Raw genomic sequence first — 19762 nt, forward strand, 5'->3', positions numbered from 1 at the left:
AAAACCGCCCCTGCTCACACACACTCTCACAGACACACTCTCACACACACACACACTCACACACGCACACTCACACGCACAGACTCACATACACACACATTCACACACACACACAGACACGCACACGCACTCACACACGCACACTCACACAGACTCACACATACACTCACGCACACACTCACACGCATAACGTATCTCTCTTTAGTGCTCTATCCTTAAAGTAAGGGCGATGATGTCATCGCTTCACACTGAACCCGTCGCCAGCGCTTCTGATTTCCTGCATCGTGAATAAATGTAAAGCATTTCCTGTCGGCCGTAGCGACAGCGACTCGGCTGTTCTGATTGGCTGTGGCTCCGGAGAGGCGGGGCTTATTGGGCTCTGGCTCCGTTCCCCTTCAGCTCGAGGCGTCGTGTCTCTTGTGGTCGGTTCCTGAATTTGACTTTGCAGGAATCTGGAACCTGAAATGAAAGGAATGTGATTCCATCTTTTCTCTCCCGTCTGTGTTCCTCTACGTTCCCCTCTCTCCTCTCTCTCTCCTCTCTCTCTCCTCTCTCTCTCTCTCTCTCTCCTCTCTCTCTCTCTCTCCTCTCTCTCTCCTCTCTCTCCTCTCTCTCTCCTCTCTTTCCTCTCTCTCCTCTCTCTCTCCTCTCTCTCTCCTCTCTCTCTCTCTCTCTCCTCTCTCTCTCTCTCTCTCCCCTCTCTCTCTCTCTCTCCCCTCTCTCTCCTCTCTCTCTCTCTCTCTCCTCTCTCTCCTCTCTCTCCTCCAGCCTGACCTCCACCACCAGGAGGAGCTCTGCGGCGCTGCGAGGGTTTAGGAACAGTGAGCCGGCGACCGAGGTGGGGGGGTAAACGGATGACCAGGACATGACGCCCCACCTACCTGACACTTCGCCCTCCTGTGACCTTTGACCCCATTCAATGTTTGACGTCTCTAAAAAAAAAATTTGACATCATTTTTTTTCTTCATATTTTATGCCTTTTCCTAATTTATTGGGGACAACTGGAAAAACACGAAATGAACATGATGATATGTTTTCCATGTCCTGGACACAACTCGTACACATCGGTGTTATTTGGGGTCAATTTGACCCCAGGCTGTTTTTCACTGTGTAAAACATATAAGAAATATTTATGTTTTTATTTAAAAGGCTGTTTAGGTCGTCAACAAACAAACATAAAGTACCTGACACTTAAACTTGAGAAACAAGATTAATTCTAATCATTTTCTGAAAGATAATTTTATGAAGATAATTAGACCCGAGGGAGATGTGCGTCTCTTCCAGCCGGTCACCTGTATGTTGTTTTTATCCGTCCTGCAGAGAGCTCGCTGCTGTTTCTGCTTTGGAGATGACCCAGGTGAGGAAAGTAAAAAAAATAAAGAATCTGCCCTGACTGTCTTGTCCCCCCCGCCAGTGTGTGTGCATATGCACAGGCGGTGGTGTTTGCAGAGGGGCTCAGCTCATTGCTATTCCTCAGCCAGATCGAGAATGGTGAGAAAGTATTGGTCAGCAAACAGAGATGATGTCACTGTTACTAGGAGGGTAAAATGACACAGTGACGCAGGACCAACAGCAACGTGGGAATTGTGGGTAGGCTGACACTGCCCTCTGCTGGAAATATAACGAAGTTATTCATGAATTATATTTCCACATGAAGCTATTTGGATAAATAAGCAAGTCTAGAGGGGCGACGTGTTATATACGGCATTTCATCACATTAAAAGTGTCCCTCCCTCACATCTTCTTGTGTGCTTTTTAGACGAGTACGATGAGAAGCATGCCGGAGGCCAGAACGTGATGTACGACGAGAGAGAAGGAACCATCTACAGCTACTCCTACTTCCATTCCGTCTTCTTCCTGGGATCCCTGTACGTCATGATGACCGTCACCAACTGGTTCCAGTGAGTGACGCTCAGATTGTGGCTCAATGACATGGATGGGAATGCTCTGTGCATCCGGCCACTGAGGAGGGTCAGCCTGAACGAAGAAGACCGCACATTAAATAATTACCAACTATATCCAGTCAGAAGTATCCAGTCACAGGAAGAACATCAGACATTCTGACTAGTTGTTAATGCTATTTATTGATATAAATGATGATGAGCCCTTCCAAGGGTCCTGTTGTGGCTTTTTGGGACACTTCGTCGCCTGAGCCATTATTAATATATTAGGTGTGTCTCTGTTTCTCCTGCTATGAAAAATATCTGTCGTGACTTTATTCTAATTAGGATAAGATAAAGGACGCAGGTCTTTGTCGGTTGGGTTAAAGTGGCGATACTCAGAATCTTTGTGATGACTATGGATCAAATGACGATGGAGAGCTGGAACTCGTTGACCCGACTCGAACATTTCAGCTCGTTGCAGATTCGTTTCACTCTGGTCGCGTTTGTTTGGGCGGCGGCCGCGTTGCCGTCTGTGAATGAACGGCGGGGTCGTCGCTCAGCTCTCCTCCGTTCTCGTGTTTCAGTTACGATGGCCATAAGATCGAGAAGCTGTTGGACGGGAGCTGGTCGGTGTTCTGGATCAAGATGGCCTCCTGCTGGGTCTGCCTCGCCCTCTACATGTGGACCCTCGTGGCTCCCATGGTCTGCCCCAAGCGCTTTGAGGCCTGAGAGCCCCCCCCCTAAACTAGAGTCAGGCTCCTCTGATTCCCGGGGCGTGGCCAGGCGGACGCTGAGCCAAGGGACAACCCCCCCCACCCTGGGCCAAGGGACAACCCCCCCCCCCCAAACCCAGCCCTCCCCTCAGTGTTCAACATGGAGGATCATCTGTTGCCTTTTGTTTTATATGTTAGTGTTTTACTTTGTTTTACAACGCTAATATCTCAATGGGAAATGTTTTATCTACTATGACCACTTACTCATGGAGTTGTCTCATTACGTATTGATTTGGAGTTACATAAAGAATCCTGGGAGTTAAATGGTGAAACATGAGAAGCATCAGCCCTTATAGATCCCTTCATCATTTTAGGTGTGTGTGTGTGTGTGTGTGTGTGTGTGTGTGTGTGTGTGTGTGTGTGTGTGTGTGAGACATTTCCGTTGTTTACAGTCGGACCACAAAGTTGTAGCAACGTTTTGGGACAAATGTATTTCGGTTTGAAATGTCACGAGAAAAAATGATTTATTTAAGTATCATAGATCATTTTGTGAATTGAGTTGGATTTGTTTGTTTGTTTAAGATCTCATCTCACAGGCTGTGTGTGCTTTCTTATATTGCTCTCTTTTGTAGAAGTTTTCTATGCAACGGAAAAAGACCTTTTCGATATTAGTTGTGAAGTTTCCACTTCGATTTACAAGGATGTTCCAGATTTTATTAGCGTCAGCGCTCCCTTTGAGCCACATCTTTTCTTCGGAAAGTCCGTGTCATCTTTACAACATGTCCAGCCTAGTTGTTGTTGTTGAACTCTGTGCTCTTCAAATCAACCTGCCTTATCAAGAGTGATGTTAGAGTGGTCGCCTCGCTGGAAGAGCTGCAGTGCCACAGATGAGGAATGTTTGCCAAAGGTAGATATCAGACAACAATAAACTGAGTGGTCAGCAACAGAAATATAGAAGTGAGAACATGAAGTATTTGCATGCACAAACACTTAAATCAGATGTTTCTGTACATTTATCTGGGCTTTTGTTTCAAGTGTCCGCTTATATTGGTGGCCAGAATAAGGTAGCATGAATGCTTTTATTAGCAAGTTATTCAACACGAAACAATTAAAATGTACATAAACCACCACCTGTTTTCCTGTGCAACACACTTTTTTTGTATTGTAAAAAAATTACAATTTATTCGTCGACTGCAAGTCATTTTTGTTTCTCATTCATCAATTTATCATAATGTCCCTTTGTCTGATTTTATGACATGTTCAAAGTCTTCTGTGGATTCATTCAGTTTGTGTTTTGTTGACTGGATGTTGTTTGGGAAACATTTCCTCATTTTAACTCTTGGTATGTAGAAATGTAACGGTGCTCTCCAGCTTTGATATGAATCTAAAGTCCTGAGCGTCACCAGAACACGCAGCAACACGTTGGGACCAGTAACGATTTCAATAAAACAGCCATCAAACGCCACGTGGTGTCTTTTTATTTGTTGAAGTTTTCGCTCCTACAGATAAATAACAATGACCGCATGACGAAAAAAAAGACTTTCTTTAATGCAACATTTTTTATTGTAATTCCAACACATTCAAAACCTTATTGTATATTTAACAGAACTCATATAATGCTCATAACTGCATTTGAGATAATGCATGAACACAAAACCTGCTGATTTATACAAGTGTGTACTATCTCCAGTTAAACACAAGTAATGTATATAATGCCCAACGTTATAGTTCCCGAATTTCCTCTCGCATGTCAAAGTTAAAATACCTTCACCAGAACTGTCCATGTTCCCTCTCAATAATCTGTTTCCCTCCCCGTCTGCAGCTCTGCTTTCATCCACGTCTTCAGCGGCTCGAGTGTTTTCCTCATGGATCGCTGCCCTCTGGCTTCACTCTGTGTTCTGGGCAGTGAGATCCTCGTAGTCAGCAGGAATCGTGTCTGTGGCGATGGAAAGAAGAGAAAGGAACGCTCAGGCATGGGGGTTTCCGTCGCTGATGGGCCGGCCTCTGATCTCACCGTTGCAACGGTACTTCAGGTTGGACCAGATGATGTTTTCCTGGGAGAAGCAGAACACGCCCAGCCTCCCGCCTCTCATGCTGGTGTCAATGATCACGTGGGTGTCCGCCACCAGTTTGGACCCCTCAAAGAAACGAGCCCTGGTGAACGCAGGCGGTGAAACGGTCAGTCCACACAGTCGGAGTGTGTGTGTGTGTGTGTGTGTGGTGGACCTGGTGTACCTGATGTATCCGACCTGTGGTCGGTGCTGCAGGAACCAGCGGTAAGACACCTTGTCCTTCCAGCCAACGTTCCTGGGGTCCTTCCACAGGAGCCGCACCTGATCGGGGGTGTCTCCTGTGTGCCAGAGGGAGTTCCTCAGATACTCACCAGGACCGGTCTTTGACTTCACTACCTGGTCGTAATAAAGACACAGATAGCAGAAGAGAGGATGAAGGTCAACACACTTCCCCCAGCTGTGACTCGGAGGCAGAGAGTCACCCACCGGATCCCCAGATCCTCCTGTAAAGGGTCCTGGAGCCACAAAGGGCTCCGAGGAGCTCGCCGCCATCAGAACGCGGCGCTCTACCTTGAGTTGGATTCCCGGGTCGGCGACGGCTCTGAAGGGCGCGGCCTGCCAGTAGGTCTGCTCCGTCTGCTTCCACATCACCACGTAGAAGGAGGAGGAGTCCTGGTAGCTGAAGATGAAGCCGGTGTAGTCGTCGTCCGTCACCGTGTTGACGTGGAACGTTCCCTCGAAGTCGACCCCGCTGAACGCCGTGTAGCCTGCAGAGGAGGAGAAAGACGCCGTACAGGTGAGGCGGATAGAAACAACAATACTCATAAAAACCGATGAGGATGAGACGACGAGGTTCTGTGCTTACCGACCGCGAGGCCGGGGTCAGAGTTCATGGTCTGGACTATCTCCATGCCCTGTCGGGAAGAGGAGCTCCGCCTTATTGTCACATTACGGGACTACAGATGTCGTTGTTGAATTCTAACAAAAATTCAAATATTTTCAACAAAATTGTACGACCAGTGCAGTACTAGACTCATTTGGTGACGACTATGGACGGAACAGGTATGACCTCGATGCATCACTGTGACCCGGGCTAACTCAGAGAGGGGGTTGCACTGCTCACCTGATTCAGGACCACCCAGTTGGGGTCGATCTGAGAGTCCCCCTCTGGATCCAGCACGACGGTTTGATAGGCTCTGAAGTCGGTCAGGGAGACCTCAGCGTTCTCTGGGCAGTGGTCGATGACATCGATCACGTTGTCTTTGTCAAAGTCTCCTTCGCATTCGTCTCCAACGTTGTTCTCTGAAACACAAGCAGGCGGCTCAGCAGGGAGCACAGAGCACACCGAGCTCATCACCCAGAAACACACAGTGAGACTCACCGTCTGCGTCCTCCTGCTCCGGGTTGACGACGAGTCGGCAGTTGTCGTCGTCGTCCGTTACGCCGTCGTTATCGTCGTCATCGTCGCATTCGTCTCCCTATCGAGATGAAATCAGGCGTTCGGAGTGTATAGTATAGGAGTCAAGAACCTTTTTGACTGGGACAGCCATAAAAGCCAAATATATTTCATTAAGAGCCATATAGTATTTTTAACTTCTTGTGCTGCATGGTGCTAAATTATAGGGGGGCGGGCGGAGATATTTTTCTTTCAACTCAAAATTGTCTGGGAGCCATATGCCGTCACCAGAAGAGCCATAGGTTCCCGACCCCTGGTGTAGTATATATCACACTTTTCATGCTGTTTTGAGGAATTTTATGTATACATTTAAATATCGACTGAGTGAGAATGTATTTATAAAAGCCTTGGCTGACGCACTGAGTGTTTGTCTTGTTTCTGGAAGCAATGGAACAAACGATGGTGTTTGGATGTTTTTTAATCCCGAGTGACTCTTTGGCTGCAATGATTGGACCCGTGTCCTCGTGTTGTATTTTATATATTGTTGTTGTATTTGTGTTTGTTGTTTTATGGACCCATGAGTCTGGAATAAAGAAATATATAATAAAGGGTAAACGCAGAGCCGTCGACATGGCGGCACGCATACGTATGAAATATGATGACTTTGATCAATAAAGTGAAGTATGAATGAGGAGATTGAAACCATTCCATCCTTGTCGGTGTCCAGCTGGGAGGAGTTGATGACTGTGGGACAGTTGTCTTTCGTGTTCTGGTGGCCATCTCCGTCACTGAGGAGGTCACAACATTACACCGCTGTTACTTTACTGTGTTGTTCTATCTGGGCCGTGGGTCTGGAACCAGAGGTCGATTGGTTGTGTGAACCTTCACGCCACTGGTCATGGCTGCGTCTACCTGTCTATGTTGTCGTCGCAGGTATCTCCCACAAGGTCGTCATCTGAGTCCGACTGCAGGGAGATGAAACAATCACCGTGGGTCAGAGTGACGCCGGCCGGCGGCCCGTCAGGCTGTTTGGTTTGTTACCTGGTTGGTGTTGGCAACGTCTGGACAGCTGTCACAGGCGTCTCCCACCCCGTCGGCGTCTCTGTCCTCCTGGTCGGCGTTGGGGACTTGCTGGCAGTTGTCCAGGATATTCTTAAAGCCTGCGGACATTGACAGCTCAGCGCTTTTATTTCCGTGTCAAAATGTTGACGGGAAAATCCCAAAAGGCCTGACAGAACGCGCCCCGGCAGAGGCACGGCCAGACGGCAGCGCTCGCCGCCAGAGTCGGTGAAATAGTTTCCGTTGGCCTTCGATGCCTGGAGGAGGCCGGCTGTGGAAAAATGCTTTGAGAGAGGAGACAGACACGACGGAGCACTCAGCCGTCCGGCCTCGGAGGGAAAGACGATCGAGAGGTTGGAGCTCCGCCAGAAGGAACGCAGATCAACAGACGGTCCCAACGTGCAGCACACAAACAGAAGCCGACGACGGTAAACATGGACACACAAAGACGTGACGACTGTTTCTAAAGGAACACGCGAGAGGCGCTTTAAAGGGAAGTCATATTTCATGACACTTCATAATTTATTGGGGACAACTGGGAAAACATAAAATTCACATGATGATATGTTTTCAATGTCCTGTACAATTTGACCCCAGGCTGTTTTTCACTGTGTAAAACATATAAGAAATATCAACTTGTTTATTTATTTAAAGGGCTGTTTAGGTATCAACAAACAAACATAAAGTACCTCACACTTAAACTTGGGAAATAAAATTAATTCGAATAATTTTCTCTAGGTTTTAACTACTGAGGTCAAATTGACCCCGAAGGTAAAAGATGTTAGTACATGTGAAGGTGACAGGAGGGTTCACACTGTTTTCTACTGGTGTTTCTATATTTAGTTGTTTTTGTAATGAGGCTTGATATATATATATATGATGCTTCCCTGAAAGCCAGACGATCTAACTGGTAGAGGATGTGAAAGGAAAGCAAGAGGCTTTGAACGGATAAAGTTCTGCCAGTTCAGTGAAACCCAAATGTCCCACGTACAGGATGTAGAGGTCGTATTCTCGTCTAGACAGGCTGTGGTTTGAAAAACCTTCAGACTTGGGACTTATTTAATGTAATTATTACTCACATGGTTTCTCAATGGGATTCTCAATATATGACCTCTAATTGAGACGTCATAGATCCATCTGCCTGCTGGACCGTGGAGGTCTGGATGGTGGAATATGCCGACTCCCAACTCTTCATCCACTCTGTCATCTTCATTGTGTTGTTCCTGTGTTTTAATTAGTGTGTCATGATTCCTTCTGGTCACATGACATCTATGACACCTGTCCATCCTGGAGAGGGATCCTCCTCTGTTCTCTCCTCAAGGGTTCTGACCTTTTACCCTGAAGGGTTGTTTGGGAGTTGTTCCTGATCCCATGTGAGGTCAAAGGTCAAAGGTCAGGGATGTCTATGTGTACAGATTGTAAAGCACTGAGGGGGATTTTTAATTTGTGAAACTGGGCTCTACAAATGAAATGAATTAATTGATGCAATTTAAGCATCAATGGCCCAGTTGATAACCTCCCACAGTGATGAGCATCCAACCTCGTGACCATTAACACACATTGAGACTATTTACACCCAGTGAAGTACAGCGACCACACAGCTATGGGACAACAAGAGTAATGTGACTGTGGTACAACAACAAACACGCTTACCGTCCCCGTCCATATCGTCATCACATTCGTCTCCCAGCCCGTCCTGATCTGTGTCTCTCTGCGAGGGATTTTCAAGTGTTCTGCAGTTGTCACAGGCGTCGCCAAGGAGATCCTGATCGCTGTTCCTTTGGTCCACGTTGAGGACGAGCCAGCAGTTGTCCTGCAGGACAGAAACCAGAGGTTCACGGTAACGTGCAGAGGTTGTTGTTGTATATTTTATTCAGTCAATCAAATACAAGACAATATTATTCTATATAATATACAAAACGAAAAGACTGAAAAGGTATAGATAGAAGCAAAAAATGCTTATATATTCCTTTCCTAAATTTATATACAAATTTAAAAAAATAAAGAAAATAAAAATAAATAAATAAATTATATATATATATAATTATATAAAAATTATATATATATATATGCATACATATATATACATACATGCATATATATATACATAGATATATATATATATATCTATGTATATATATTCACATACAGACATACTTCCACATACATCTTCCATATAAATACATTTCAATCACATTTATAACTCAAGAATTGTTTTATAAATAATTCAACATTTCTACATTATTCCATAGTTGGACTCCTACAACAGAAATACATCTTTTTATTCATTTTTTAGCCTTTTGTACCGTGAACTTACAAACATCTCAAATCATATTTACACTCATGTATTGAAAGATAAACGTTGTGCACAGTCTGCAGTGACTTTGCTTCAGCTCTTACATTGTCTGCATTATTTTATAATAAACCAAATCATTAAATCTCATAACATGTGATAAACAATGTGTTTGTGTGCTCATAGCAGCCCACATTATTCATGATGGGCTCAAGAGAGTGAGTTGAGTTCCTGCTCTTCCGACCATGAGATCCCATCAATGCGTGTTTGCTGGTCCTGAGGACACAAGTGACCTACATCGACGTTAGTGATGCCGTCGCTGTCTGCATCGTCATCACAGGAGTCACCCAGCGCGTCCCTGTCTGCGTCCTCTTGGCCAGAGTTTGGCACAAAGACACAGTTGTCCTGGAAACAACAGAGCAACACACACACACACACACACACACATATTAATGAATCATACAGCGTGAAGTAAATGCACGAGAGGGTCGGGCTGTTGAAGTGAGTACCTGCTTACAGTTGTTGTCTCTGCACTGGAGCTTATCGTCAGGGTATCCGTCGATATCGGTGTCCTTTCCACACACATAGCCATTACCTGCCCAACCAACGCCACACTAACACACAGAAGAAGAAGAAGAAGAAGAAGAAGTCACGTTATGACTTCTTATCATGATGATGTAATTGGATTGGATTCAATCTATTGTCATTGCACAGAGTCCAGGTACACAGAGTCCAGGTCCACAGAGTCCAGGTCCACAGAGTCCAGGTCCACAGAGTCCAGGTACACAGAGTCCAGGTACACAGAGTCCAGGTACACAGAGTCCAGGTACAGAGTCCAGGTCCACAGAGTCCAGGTACACAGAGTACAGGTCCACAGAGTACAGGTACACAGAGTACAGGTACACAGAGTCCAGGTACACAGAGTACAGGTACACAGAGTCCAGGTCCACAGAGTCCAGGTACACAGAGTCCAGGTACACAGAGTCCAGGTACAAAGAGTACAGGTACACAGAGTCCAGGTACACAGAGTCCAGGTACACAGAGTCCAGGGACACAGAGTCCAGGTACACAGAGTCCAGGTACACAGAGTACAGGTACCCAGAGTCCAGGTACACAGAGTCCAGGTACACAGGCAACGACATGTATCCTCTGCATTTCTGTGCTTGGACCAATTTTATTTACCTTATACATGCTTCCTTTGGGCAATATTATCAGGAAACACTCCATAAACTTTCATTGTTATGCAGATGATACTCAACTATATTTATCGATAAAACCAGAGGAGAGCAACCAACTCGGTAAAATTCAAGCATGTCTTAAAGACATAAAAACATGGATGACCTGCAACTTCTTGATGTTAAACTCAGACAAAACCGAAGTAATTTTAATCGGTCCTGAGCACCTCAGAGATCAATTATCTGGTGATGTGGATTCTGTAGACGGCATTGCCCTGGCATCCAACACCACTGTAAAGAATCTTGGCGTTATCTTTGATCGGGACTTGTCCTTTAACTCCCACGTAAAGCAAATCTCAAGGACTGCATTCTTTCATCTACGTAATATTTCAAAATCAGGCACATCTTGTCTCAAAAGATGCAGAAAAATTGGTTCACGCGTTCGTTACTTCGAGACTGGATTACTGCAACTCCTTATTATCAGGCTGCTCTAATAAATCTCTTAGGTCCCTCCAGTTGATCCAGAATGCTGCAGCTCGTGTTCTCACTAAAACTAAGAAAAGAGATCACATCACTCCTGCACTAGCTGCTCTGCACTGGCTCCCAGTAAAATCAAGAATCACTTTTAAAATTCTTCTCTTAACCTACAAAGCCTTGATTGGTGATGCTCCATCATATCTTAAGGAGCTTGTAGTACCATATTGCCCCACTAGAGAGCTGCCTCACTAAATGCGGGACTACTTGTAGTTCCTAGAGTCTTAAAAAGTAGAATGGGAGCCAGAGCCTTTAGTTATCAAGCTCCTCTTTTATGGAACCAGCTTCCACCTTCAGTCCGGGAGGCAGACACAGTCACCTCGTTTAAGAGTAGACTTAAGACCTTCCTCTTTGACAGAGCTTATAGTTAGGGCTGAATCAGGTTCACCTGGTCCAGCCCCTTGATATGCTGCTATAGGCTTATAGCTGCCGGGGGACGTTTAGGATGCACTGAGCACCTATCTCCTCTTTTTTCTCTCCTTAAGGATGAATGTTCATCTCTCAATCACACGTTACTAACTCTGCTTTCTCCCCGGAGTCCTTGTGACTTCACGTCTCATGGGGTCATCGGACCCTATGAGACGGCATAGATCCTATCTGCCTGATGGATCATCGAGGTCTGGGTCGTGGAATTCCTGCTACTGACTACGCCACTGTCCTGTTGAGACTCCGCCCACTGTTGAGACTCCGCCCACTCCTCCTCTCTACCTCCATCTGCCTGATGGATCGTGGAGGTCTCCATCGTGGAATATGCCTACTATGAACTATTCATACACTCTGTCACATTCATTGAATGTATTTTAACTCTAAATCTGTCCTTCTGGTCACATGACATCTATTGCATCTGTCCATCCTGGAGAGGGATCCTCCTCTGTTCTCTCCTGCAGGTTTCTTCCCTTTTTTTCCCCCTGAAGGGTTATTTGGGAGTTTTTCCTGGTCCGATGTGAGGTTTTGGGGCAGGGATGTCTATGTGTACAGATTGTAAAGCACTCCGAGACAAATTTGTAATTTGTGAAATTGGGCTATACAAATAAACTGAATTGAATTGAATTGAATTTAACCCCTCCTCAGTGATGAAGGAGCAGTGGGCTGCAGTGATGCGCCCGGGGAGCAACTGGGGGTTCAGTGCCTTGCTCATGGACACTTCGACTCGCAACTAATGGGGAGAGCGGGGATCGAACCGACGACCTCGGGGTTGCAGGACGACCCCCTGACCCCCTGAGCTGCAGCCGCCCCATGAGGAGCGGCACAACCGTGACCCGGTGATGCGTAAACAGCCAGTATGACGTCGGTGCGCTCTCTGACCTCACAGCTGACGCTGCCGTCTCTCTCCACGACACACTGGGCGTGGGCGTCACACGGGTCGGGCCGCCCGTCGGGGCAAAGCCTCGTGCAGCCCCTCGTCTGGTCTCCGGTGAAGCCGGTGTCACACTCTCCGCAGCGGAAGGAGCCCTGCACGGGGAGAACGAGAGCGAGTCACAACGCGGTCCTCCTGCGGGGAGAGGGCGTGGCGTCTCCGTCCTCGAGAGGAGAGTTCCAAGGACTCACGTCCGTGTTGGAGCAGCGAGAGTTGGCAGCGCAGCCTCCGTTCACTGTCGGACCCAGACACTCATCGATATCGTGACACGCCTGGAGAGAACAGAGAGAAGAAAGACTTCACATTGGATTCAATCTGTTGTCACTACACAGAGTACCTTGCCTCAGGTCCACAGAGTCCAGGTACACAGAGTCCAGGTACACAGAGTACAGGTACACAGAGTCCAGGTACCCAGAGTCCAGGTACCCAGAGTCCAGGTACACAGAGTACAGGTACACAGAGTCCAGGTACCCAGAGTCCAGGTACCCAGAGTCCAGGTACACAGAGTCCAGGTACATAGAGTCCAGGTACACAGAGTCCAGGTACACAGAGTCCAGGTACACAGAGTACAGGTACACAGAGTACAGGTACACAGAGTCCAGGTACACAGGCAACGACATGTATCCTCTGCATTTAACCCCTCCTCAGTCATGAAGGAGCAGTGGGCTGCAGTGATGCGCCCGGGGAGCAGCTGGGGGTTCAGTGCCTTGCTCATGGACACTTAGACTTTCAACTAATGGGGAGAGCGGGGATCGAACCGACGACCTTGGGGTTGCAGGACGACCCCCTGACCCCCCTGAGCTGCAGCCGATCAAACAGTTGCAGTGTTTTGGGTCCGGCGTTGTGTTTGCTGTACCTGTTTGTGGGACTCGGCGTAGGAAACTCCGACTCCACTGATCTCCGGGCCGCTGTACCCCACAGGGCAGGCCTCACAGCCAAACCCCGGAGCAGTGTTTACACACCGGACGCCACGGTAGCACGGATGCAACTGGCACTAAGACACATGACATAAACACCAGCAGGGGATCACCATCGCTGCTCCCACCAGCGTGACGAATAAATCAAATCATACGGACCTCATCGACGTCGTCACAGTGCGCCCCGTCTCCTGCGTACCCGTCGGGACACGGGCCGCACCGGAACCCCCCGGACTCGGAGCGGACGCACATGTCCTGTCTGAAGCAGGCGCCGGGTGGGCACTGAGTCAGAGGCTGGGGCTGCAGGACGGACTGCGCGGGACTGGGAGTCGGACCCGGGTGGGTCGGATTGCCCCCGAGACCTGTGGGCAGGTGAGAGCACCTGGTGGAAGCGCCGCTCATCAGTGGCGTCTGAATACTCACGATCAGGAGGCTCACACTACCCACCACAGGGAAGACACTCTGTGATGGTATTCCTCAGAAAAGTTGTCTCCTTAATCTTAAAGAAACACAGTGAAGAAGTGTCAGTTGGGACAAACTGTTGTGTTGCTTTACAGATTATATCCCTGGAGGCAAATCACAAGATTATGTTTGAACGCCTTTTGAATCCCTGAATTAGATTATGAAACGTGTGTCTGCTAAGGCGAGCGCTGGTGATCTGTTTCTTATGTAAAGGATTATCTTTTGATGCCTTAACGCATCCTTCTGCTTTAAAAGAACGTTGAATATCAACCACGTCCATCTGCTGCTGAGAGGAGTTTAGTTTCTACTCAGCTGTCTGTTGTCAACGTTAAGACAAGAGACCACCGGCAGGTCCTCACAGTCTGGATCCTCACTTTTTATCACAAATTGCTGATTTTATTGCAAAGCAATCTTATCCCGAGTACAAATAAAAAATCCAAATGGTTGTGGATCAGCCCACATTCTTCCACTTTTAAAGTAGATACCTATCTCCGCATAAACCTGGTCTTAAAAAGGAGCAGGTGGCACACTATGGGACTGTTTATGAGAAATAACATGTTTAAATGTTGTGTTTTCTCTTTCCATCAGGAGTTACCCATGTGAGACACACATGGACTCAGAGCGGGGGTACCTGCTTGAGGAGCAGCTCCTTCATCTCAGATACCATGCTCTTCAGCTCCCGCATGGCGGCCTGGTCGTGGGCCGGCCGGCCTCCCTGGATGCCTGAGGGGACCAATCAGAAAGAGAGCCTTAGATACGCGGCCCACATCTTGCCGCTTTCATTTGTGATGAACAAAAGAGGACAAAAATGTTAAATTCCCTGATTTTAAATGATCTAATGACTAGATCAAATATTTAGGACATTTCATCACAGCACAGACGACCGATGACGAAGACGTCTATCGGCAATGTGGAAAGATTTATGCGCAAGCAAACATTCCCACGCGCAGGTTTGCTCTGTGTAAAACGAAGTGAAGACGTCTCTGTTCACAGCGTACTGCACACCTCTGCACACGGCACACTGGTGGGCCAACTACAAAAAAGCAAACCTACGAAGACTGAAAGGTGGACGAGTCCACTGAGATGTCTGCGGCTGCAGGAGTCGACACATTTAACGCGGTTTTAAGAAATGTAATGCACAAGTTTATCTGCCGGGTCGATGACTCAGGAAACGAGATCATGTTGTTATCAAATATAAAATTCACACTACAGATACTGGTCCCAGCTGTGGAGACACTGGTACAGCTGTCTATGTGTAAAGCATGTGTAGTTCTGTGTGTGTTCTACTTGTAGTTTTGTATGTATTTATTATATTTTAATGTTTTGCACTATGGACCTTGAGTCTGTAATAAGAGTTTAATTGATTGATTGATTGATTGATGAAGATGTGATGTCCGACTCACTCAGCAGCTGCAGGGATTCACTCTGATCCGTGCTGCAGTCCTGCAGCGTCGCCACGTTGTCCACGGTGTCCTCGATCACCAGCTTCAGGTCCGTCAGCTCATCCTGACAAACAAACAAGCTGGAGTGACGTACATGTGGCCTGTCTAGTTATTTATATAAACACAGTAATATTAGGGCTGTATAGCATGTACACAGTGCCGCTGCTCGCCCTAAGTATAACTCCTTCATGATAGGAAAGGGCACCGCGGCGAGCGGCGGGAAGTTGAATGTGTATTTGTATTTGGAGGGGGGGGACCATCGTAACTTTTTTTGAGCAATTAAATATATCTCTTGTTCTGCCTGTTTTGTGATATACATGCCTAAAATGTGCCTAATATTTCTATACTGAAATAATATCGGCATTCTAATTATTATAATTATGATGCTTTTTTTAGTTGCCTATCTTCTGGCGCCCCCTCAGGACTCGGTGCCCTACGCTCAGCGCGTAGCGGCGGCGCTGCATACATCTCTCCTATCAAATGGGAAATGACTCTGAAGCGTGAAGCTCTGATCCACCTGTGCGCTGGACTGCAGGGTCCGAAGTGCGATCTTGTTGGGACCAGAAGGGAGCGACCCGAACGCAGCGGGCAGATCCTCCAGACTGTGGACCAGTCGGCAGTCTACGTAGACGTCGAGGCGCGGCGGGCCGCCCTGCAGACCGCTGGCGTGCAGCATCATGTGGTGGTCTCGGCCGTCTGCCAGGGAAGCGTGTTTGAAACCGGTCGTGACGAATCTGCCGTCGGTCCTCTGGTAGCGAATGGTGACTTGAGATGGAGAGAAGCGAGAATGAAAGACGAGTCCAAACAGAAAGCCGATGACGTAGTCTGCGTCGCACCGATGTGTTTAATAGAATATTTCACCCTTGCTCATCTTGGCCTGCACGCTGACCTCCAGGTACTTGGTGTTGTCTTTGGGGTTGATGACACTGTAGAGGGGGGTGGGGGCCTTGCTGTGGAGCCGGAAGGACGAGAGGAGGAAGGCCTCATCTCGCCCTTTGTTCTTCAGGCTTCCCTGGAGCAAGTCTGGCAGGCAGTCTGGAGACACCAGCAGGTCGTAGACTAACGGAGGAGAGCTCGTTAAACACCTGCATCACACTGAGATACACACACTGAGATACACACTGCTCTACACACAGAGCTCGTTAAACACCTGCATCACACTGAGATACACACACTGAGATACACACACTGATATACACACTGCTCTACACACAGAGCCCGTTAAACACCTGCATCACACTGAGATACACACACTGATCTACACACACTGAGCCGTCACTGTGACAGAGAAGAGGCCCAGTGGAACTCAGCTGGAGGGGTCAGTCCACAGTGAGGCAGGAGCTCAGGGAATCTTCACCAACAGGAAGTACTCTGGTGTTTGTGTTTGTGTGTGTGTGTGTGTGTGTGTGTGTGTGTGTGTGTGTGTGTGTGTGTGTGTGTGTGTGTGTGTGTGTGTGTGTGTGTGTGTGTGTGTGTCTTGATACCAATGAGTACTACAGATTTATACTGCTGAGTTACTATAGCACTATAGGACTTTATTATGTGTGCTACCTGCACTCTAAAAAAAAAAAAGTTGAGTCAACTTAAAAAAGTGAGGCAACCAGCTGCAAAGCCTTTTTGAGTTCACTCAACTAAGGGCTAATGTGTTGTCAACTTATGATAAGAAGTTCACTCAAAGTGATATCTTAAGTTTGTCAAACGTAACATTACTATTCAGACGTACTTATGTATTTAAGTTAACACTACTTAAAATATTGCATTTGATAGTTACATCTACTCATGTACTTAAGTTCAGAACACTTAAAATATTAAATTGGAGAAACTTTAAATTGTGTGTTCTTGAAGATTAAAAACATACATCAATAGCACTTAACATTTTTTGTTGAGAAATGTTTTGTTGAGAGAACCTACTTTTAACTTAAAATGTTTTGTTGAGAGAACTTACTTTTAACTTAAAATGTTTTGTTTCTAAATTTCACTGCCCATTATTTGAGTACACTCAACATTCTTTGCAATGTTGCCTTCATTTAAATTAATTAAAAATGTACACCGTTTTCTTTGGAAAAGTCAACAGTTAAAGAAAACAAACTTCTTCAAACACAAAATGTTTATTAACAATAACTAAACATGGCCTTGAAACAAGCTTTGGAACATGGTTGTGACACGTGTGTAGCCGTCACGAGTAGGTTTCCCCCCCCTAATCCACCAATAAGCAACAAGTAGCCAGAGGGATATTCGGTAATAAGGTTTATTCCGACAGCAGACTGTGTCTCTGCTCTCCACGCTCCTCTCCTGTCTGTCCAGCTCCTTTATGGAGACAGACTCAGATAACCAACACAGATCGTCATCAGCTGGACTGATTACCAATCTGATTACCAATCAGTCCAGCTGATGACAATCAGACACCGTTCCCTGAACCACACCCCCGCTCCACCCACTCTGCAGTATTCCCAGTCCAACTCCTTTCACGTAAGATTCCTCCGGGTCTGTATTCTACACAAAAACAAGCATACAGAGACTATAATAAATATTCACCGCCTCTTTTAAATTTTCTTTTTTTCTTCCCATTCTGTAACAATACAATTTAAAAGTCAAAAGACATTTTTATGCAGATTTTTAAAACTAAAATATACCACTTTCATACAAGAGTCACCTCCTACACATTAGTATTATAGTATTTCAATCTTCATAGTCTGTTAAATTAAATAAATAAATTGAGCAAAATACAGGGAAACATTTGCTCTCACGGTACAGGCTCCCTTTAATTCAATAAGTGACAAAAACCTGAACTGGAGCAAATCTGCCATTAAACAATGGACAATATCCTTCCAAATCTAATCCATATCTAAATATAATAAACAAACAATGGTATCAAAAACCAATGTATTTTAAACAGGGGCTAAAGAAAATATTGTTATATTATTTTATTATTTAAAATATAAGATTAAAGTAGTATATATATGTATTTACATATATATATATGTATTTATATATATATGTGTGTGTGTGTGTGTGTTTACTGATATACATGCGCAGTGGCCTTAGTTACCTCAGCAGATGCCCAAACCACTATATTAAGTTTTCTCAACTTAACATTTTAAGTGGATACCACTCATTATTAATGAAATTGACATTTTGAGTAAGTTAAACTTTTTTCAAAGGCATTTGTTGACTCAACTTTAAAAAATGTGTTAGGACAACAAATTTGAAGTTGGGCTTTTTAGAGTGTGTGTTTTAGTGTGTGTGTCTGTTTGTGTGTGTCTGTGTGCGTGTGTGTGTGTGTGTGTGTGTGTGTGTGTGTGCGTGTGTGAGTGCGTGTGTGCACGTTCATGCATGTGCCCCGCTGTGTTTTATAGAGCAGTCGACTGGAGCTGCAGGAAGGAGCAGCAGTAAACTCTTTCCACTGGAACAAACCCACTGCCTCACGCTCACACTCTCTACACACTCACGTGCAAAGACACGCGCACGCACACACACACACACACACACTACTTGAATTCAAGAATAATACATGTGACAGGAAATTATGTGGAAACATTTGCGGGTAAATTCCGGGCAAATCAAAGTTTTTTACTTTCTCAGTTGACATTTTGTTCTGTTTTACTAAAACTGATTAACTCATCCAGCTCAAACTGGAGATCCTGGAGGGCAAATCCTACAAAAAAAAGTCAAAGAATAGAAGAATGACCCTCATTAGGTACTTACTCATGCCTTGAGCTGCGACCGAGAGCACGAGCTGCTGCAGCACCAGAGCCAGAGCCGCCGCGCGGGCGCACGCGCCCATCCTCCGGCTTCAGGCGGAGACGCGCATCAGCAGAGGCAGAGCTCCCGAGGAAAGAATTGGAGTTTCCTTAAACCTATCACGGATTAAACCGTCTAATTTAACCCAGAATGAAGAAAAAATCCAGATGCTCAAGCACGGTGTGAGATGGTGCTGTGGAGACAGCGCTCTTAAAGCAGAGTGTCCCCGAGTGGCACAGTGCAGGAACTCTTTGAACAGTTTGAGGGAGTGTCCCCTTGCGATAGGTCCCTCAAGTCATAAAGCACATGTCGTCACTGGGTGTAAAAGCTGGAGGACTTTTACTACATGCACATCATTATACATTTTATTTTATTCTTTAAAGGATTTTCAGAGGATAACATTATTTTAATTGGGATCACATTCTATATTTGGATTATTATTTTCTTATGTTTTTTTTTTCTTTAATTCAATGTCACCTGCTTTACATATGCAGATTTCTCTTATTCACATCTTACATCATTATAAATTAACTTATTTATTTTATTTTGTACTTGCCTCTTCTGTTTATGCATATACTCAGTGCAGCTTGATGCACTCTCATTTTTGGGCTTAAATGATTTTCAGAGGACAACAATATTTTAATTGGGATCACATTCTATATTTGGATTTTTATTTTCTTATATATGGTATATGTGGTTTGTTTCTTTAATTCAATGTCACCTGCTTTACATATGCATATTTCTCTTATTCACATCTTACATTATAAATTAACTTATT

The 19762-nt window shown here is 45.8% G+C and overlaps 2 protein-coding genes across 2 annotated transcripts in view; one reads left to right on the plus strand and one right to left on the minus strand.

Moving 5' to 3' along the window:
• The window catches only part of serinc5 (serine incorporator 5), a 31074-nt gene extending 27013 nt beyond the window's left edge, over positions 1–4061 (plus strand). Inside the window, exons 9-12 of the mRNA XM_056418257.1 lie at positions 769–838; positions 1321–1357; positions 1760–1901; positions 2468–4061. Coding sequence (XP_056274232.1) covers positions 769–838; positions 1321–1357; positions 1760–1901; positions 2468–2612 — 394 coding nt within the window. The 3' untranslated portion in view covers positions 2613–4061. The remainder of the gene's footprint in view (positions 1–768; positions 839–1320; positions 1358–1759; positions 1902–2467) is intronic.
• Positions 4054–19199, minus strand: thbs4a (thrombospondin 4a). The gene is made up of 23 exons (XM_056418256.1): positions 18949–19199; positions 16105–16302; positions 15761–16008; positions 15205–15307; positions 14433–14524; positions 13787–13838; positions 13499–13701; positions 13279–13416; positions 12614–12694; positions 12371–12517; positions 9866–9970; positions 9654–9761; positions 8717–8876; positions 7046–7164; positions 6917–6969; positions 6708–6792; positions 5990–6086; positions 5732–5910; positions 5474–5522; positions 5179–5375; positions 4832–5004; positions 4611–4750; positions 4054–4532 (listed from the first exon to the last, which is right to left on the minus strand). The coding sequence occupies exons 1-23, from the start codon at positions 19025–19027 to the stop codon at positions 4483–4485; spliced, it is 2856 nt and encodes a 951-aa protein (XP_056274231.1). The 5' UTR covers positions 19028–19199; the 3' UTR covers positions 4054–4482.
• Positions 19200–19762: the final 563 nt, after the last annotated feature.

The sequence above is a fragment of the Pseudoliparis swirei genome, chromosome 7 (genome assembly GCF_029220125.1).
Source record: "Pseudoliparis swirei isolate HS2019 ecotype Mariana Trench chromosome 7, NWPU_hadal_v1, whole genome shotgun sequence".
Classification (NCBI taxonomy): Eukaryota; Metazoa; Chordata; class Actinopteri; order Perciformes; family Liparidae; genus Pseudoliparis; species Pseudoliparis swirei.

Bases quoted from the DNA above. Each gene is read 5' to 3' on its own strand.
- thbs4a (XM_056418256.1), bottom strand. From the start codon at position 19,027: ATGGGCGCGTGCGCCCGCGCGGCGGCTCTGGCTCTGGTGCTGCAGCAG. The intron at 13,417-13,498 runs GTCCGTATGATT...CATGTGTCTTAG, and splicing joins ACTGTGACGACGTCGATGAG to TGCCAGTTGCATCCGTGCTA. The intron at 6,793-6,916 runs GTAGACGCAGCC...TGACCTCCTCAG, and splicing joins TGCGACGACAACATAGACAG to TGACGGAGATGGCCACCAGA.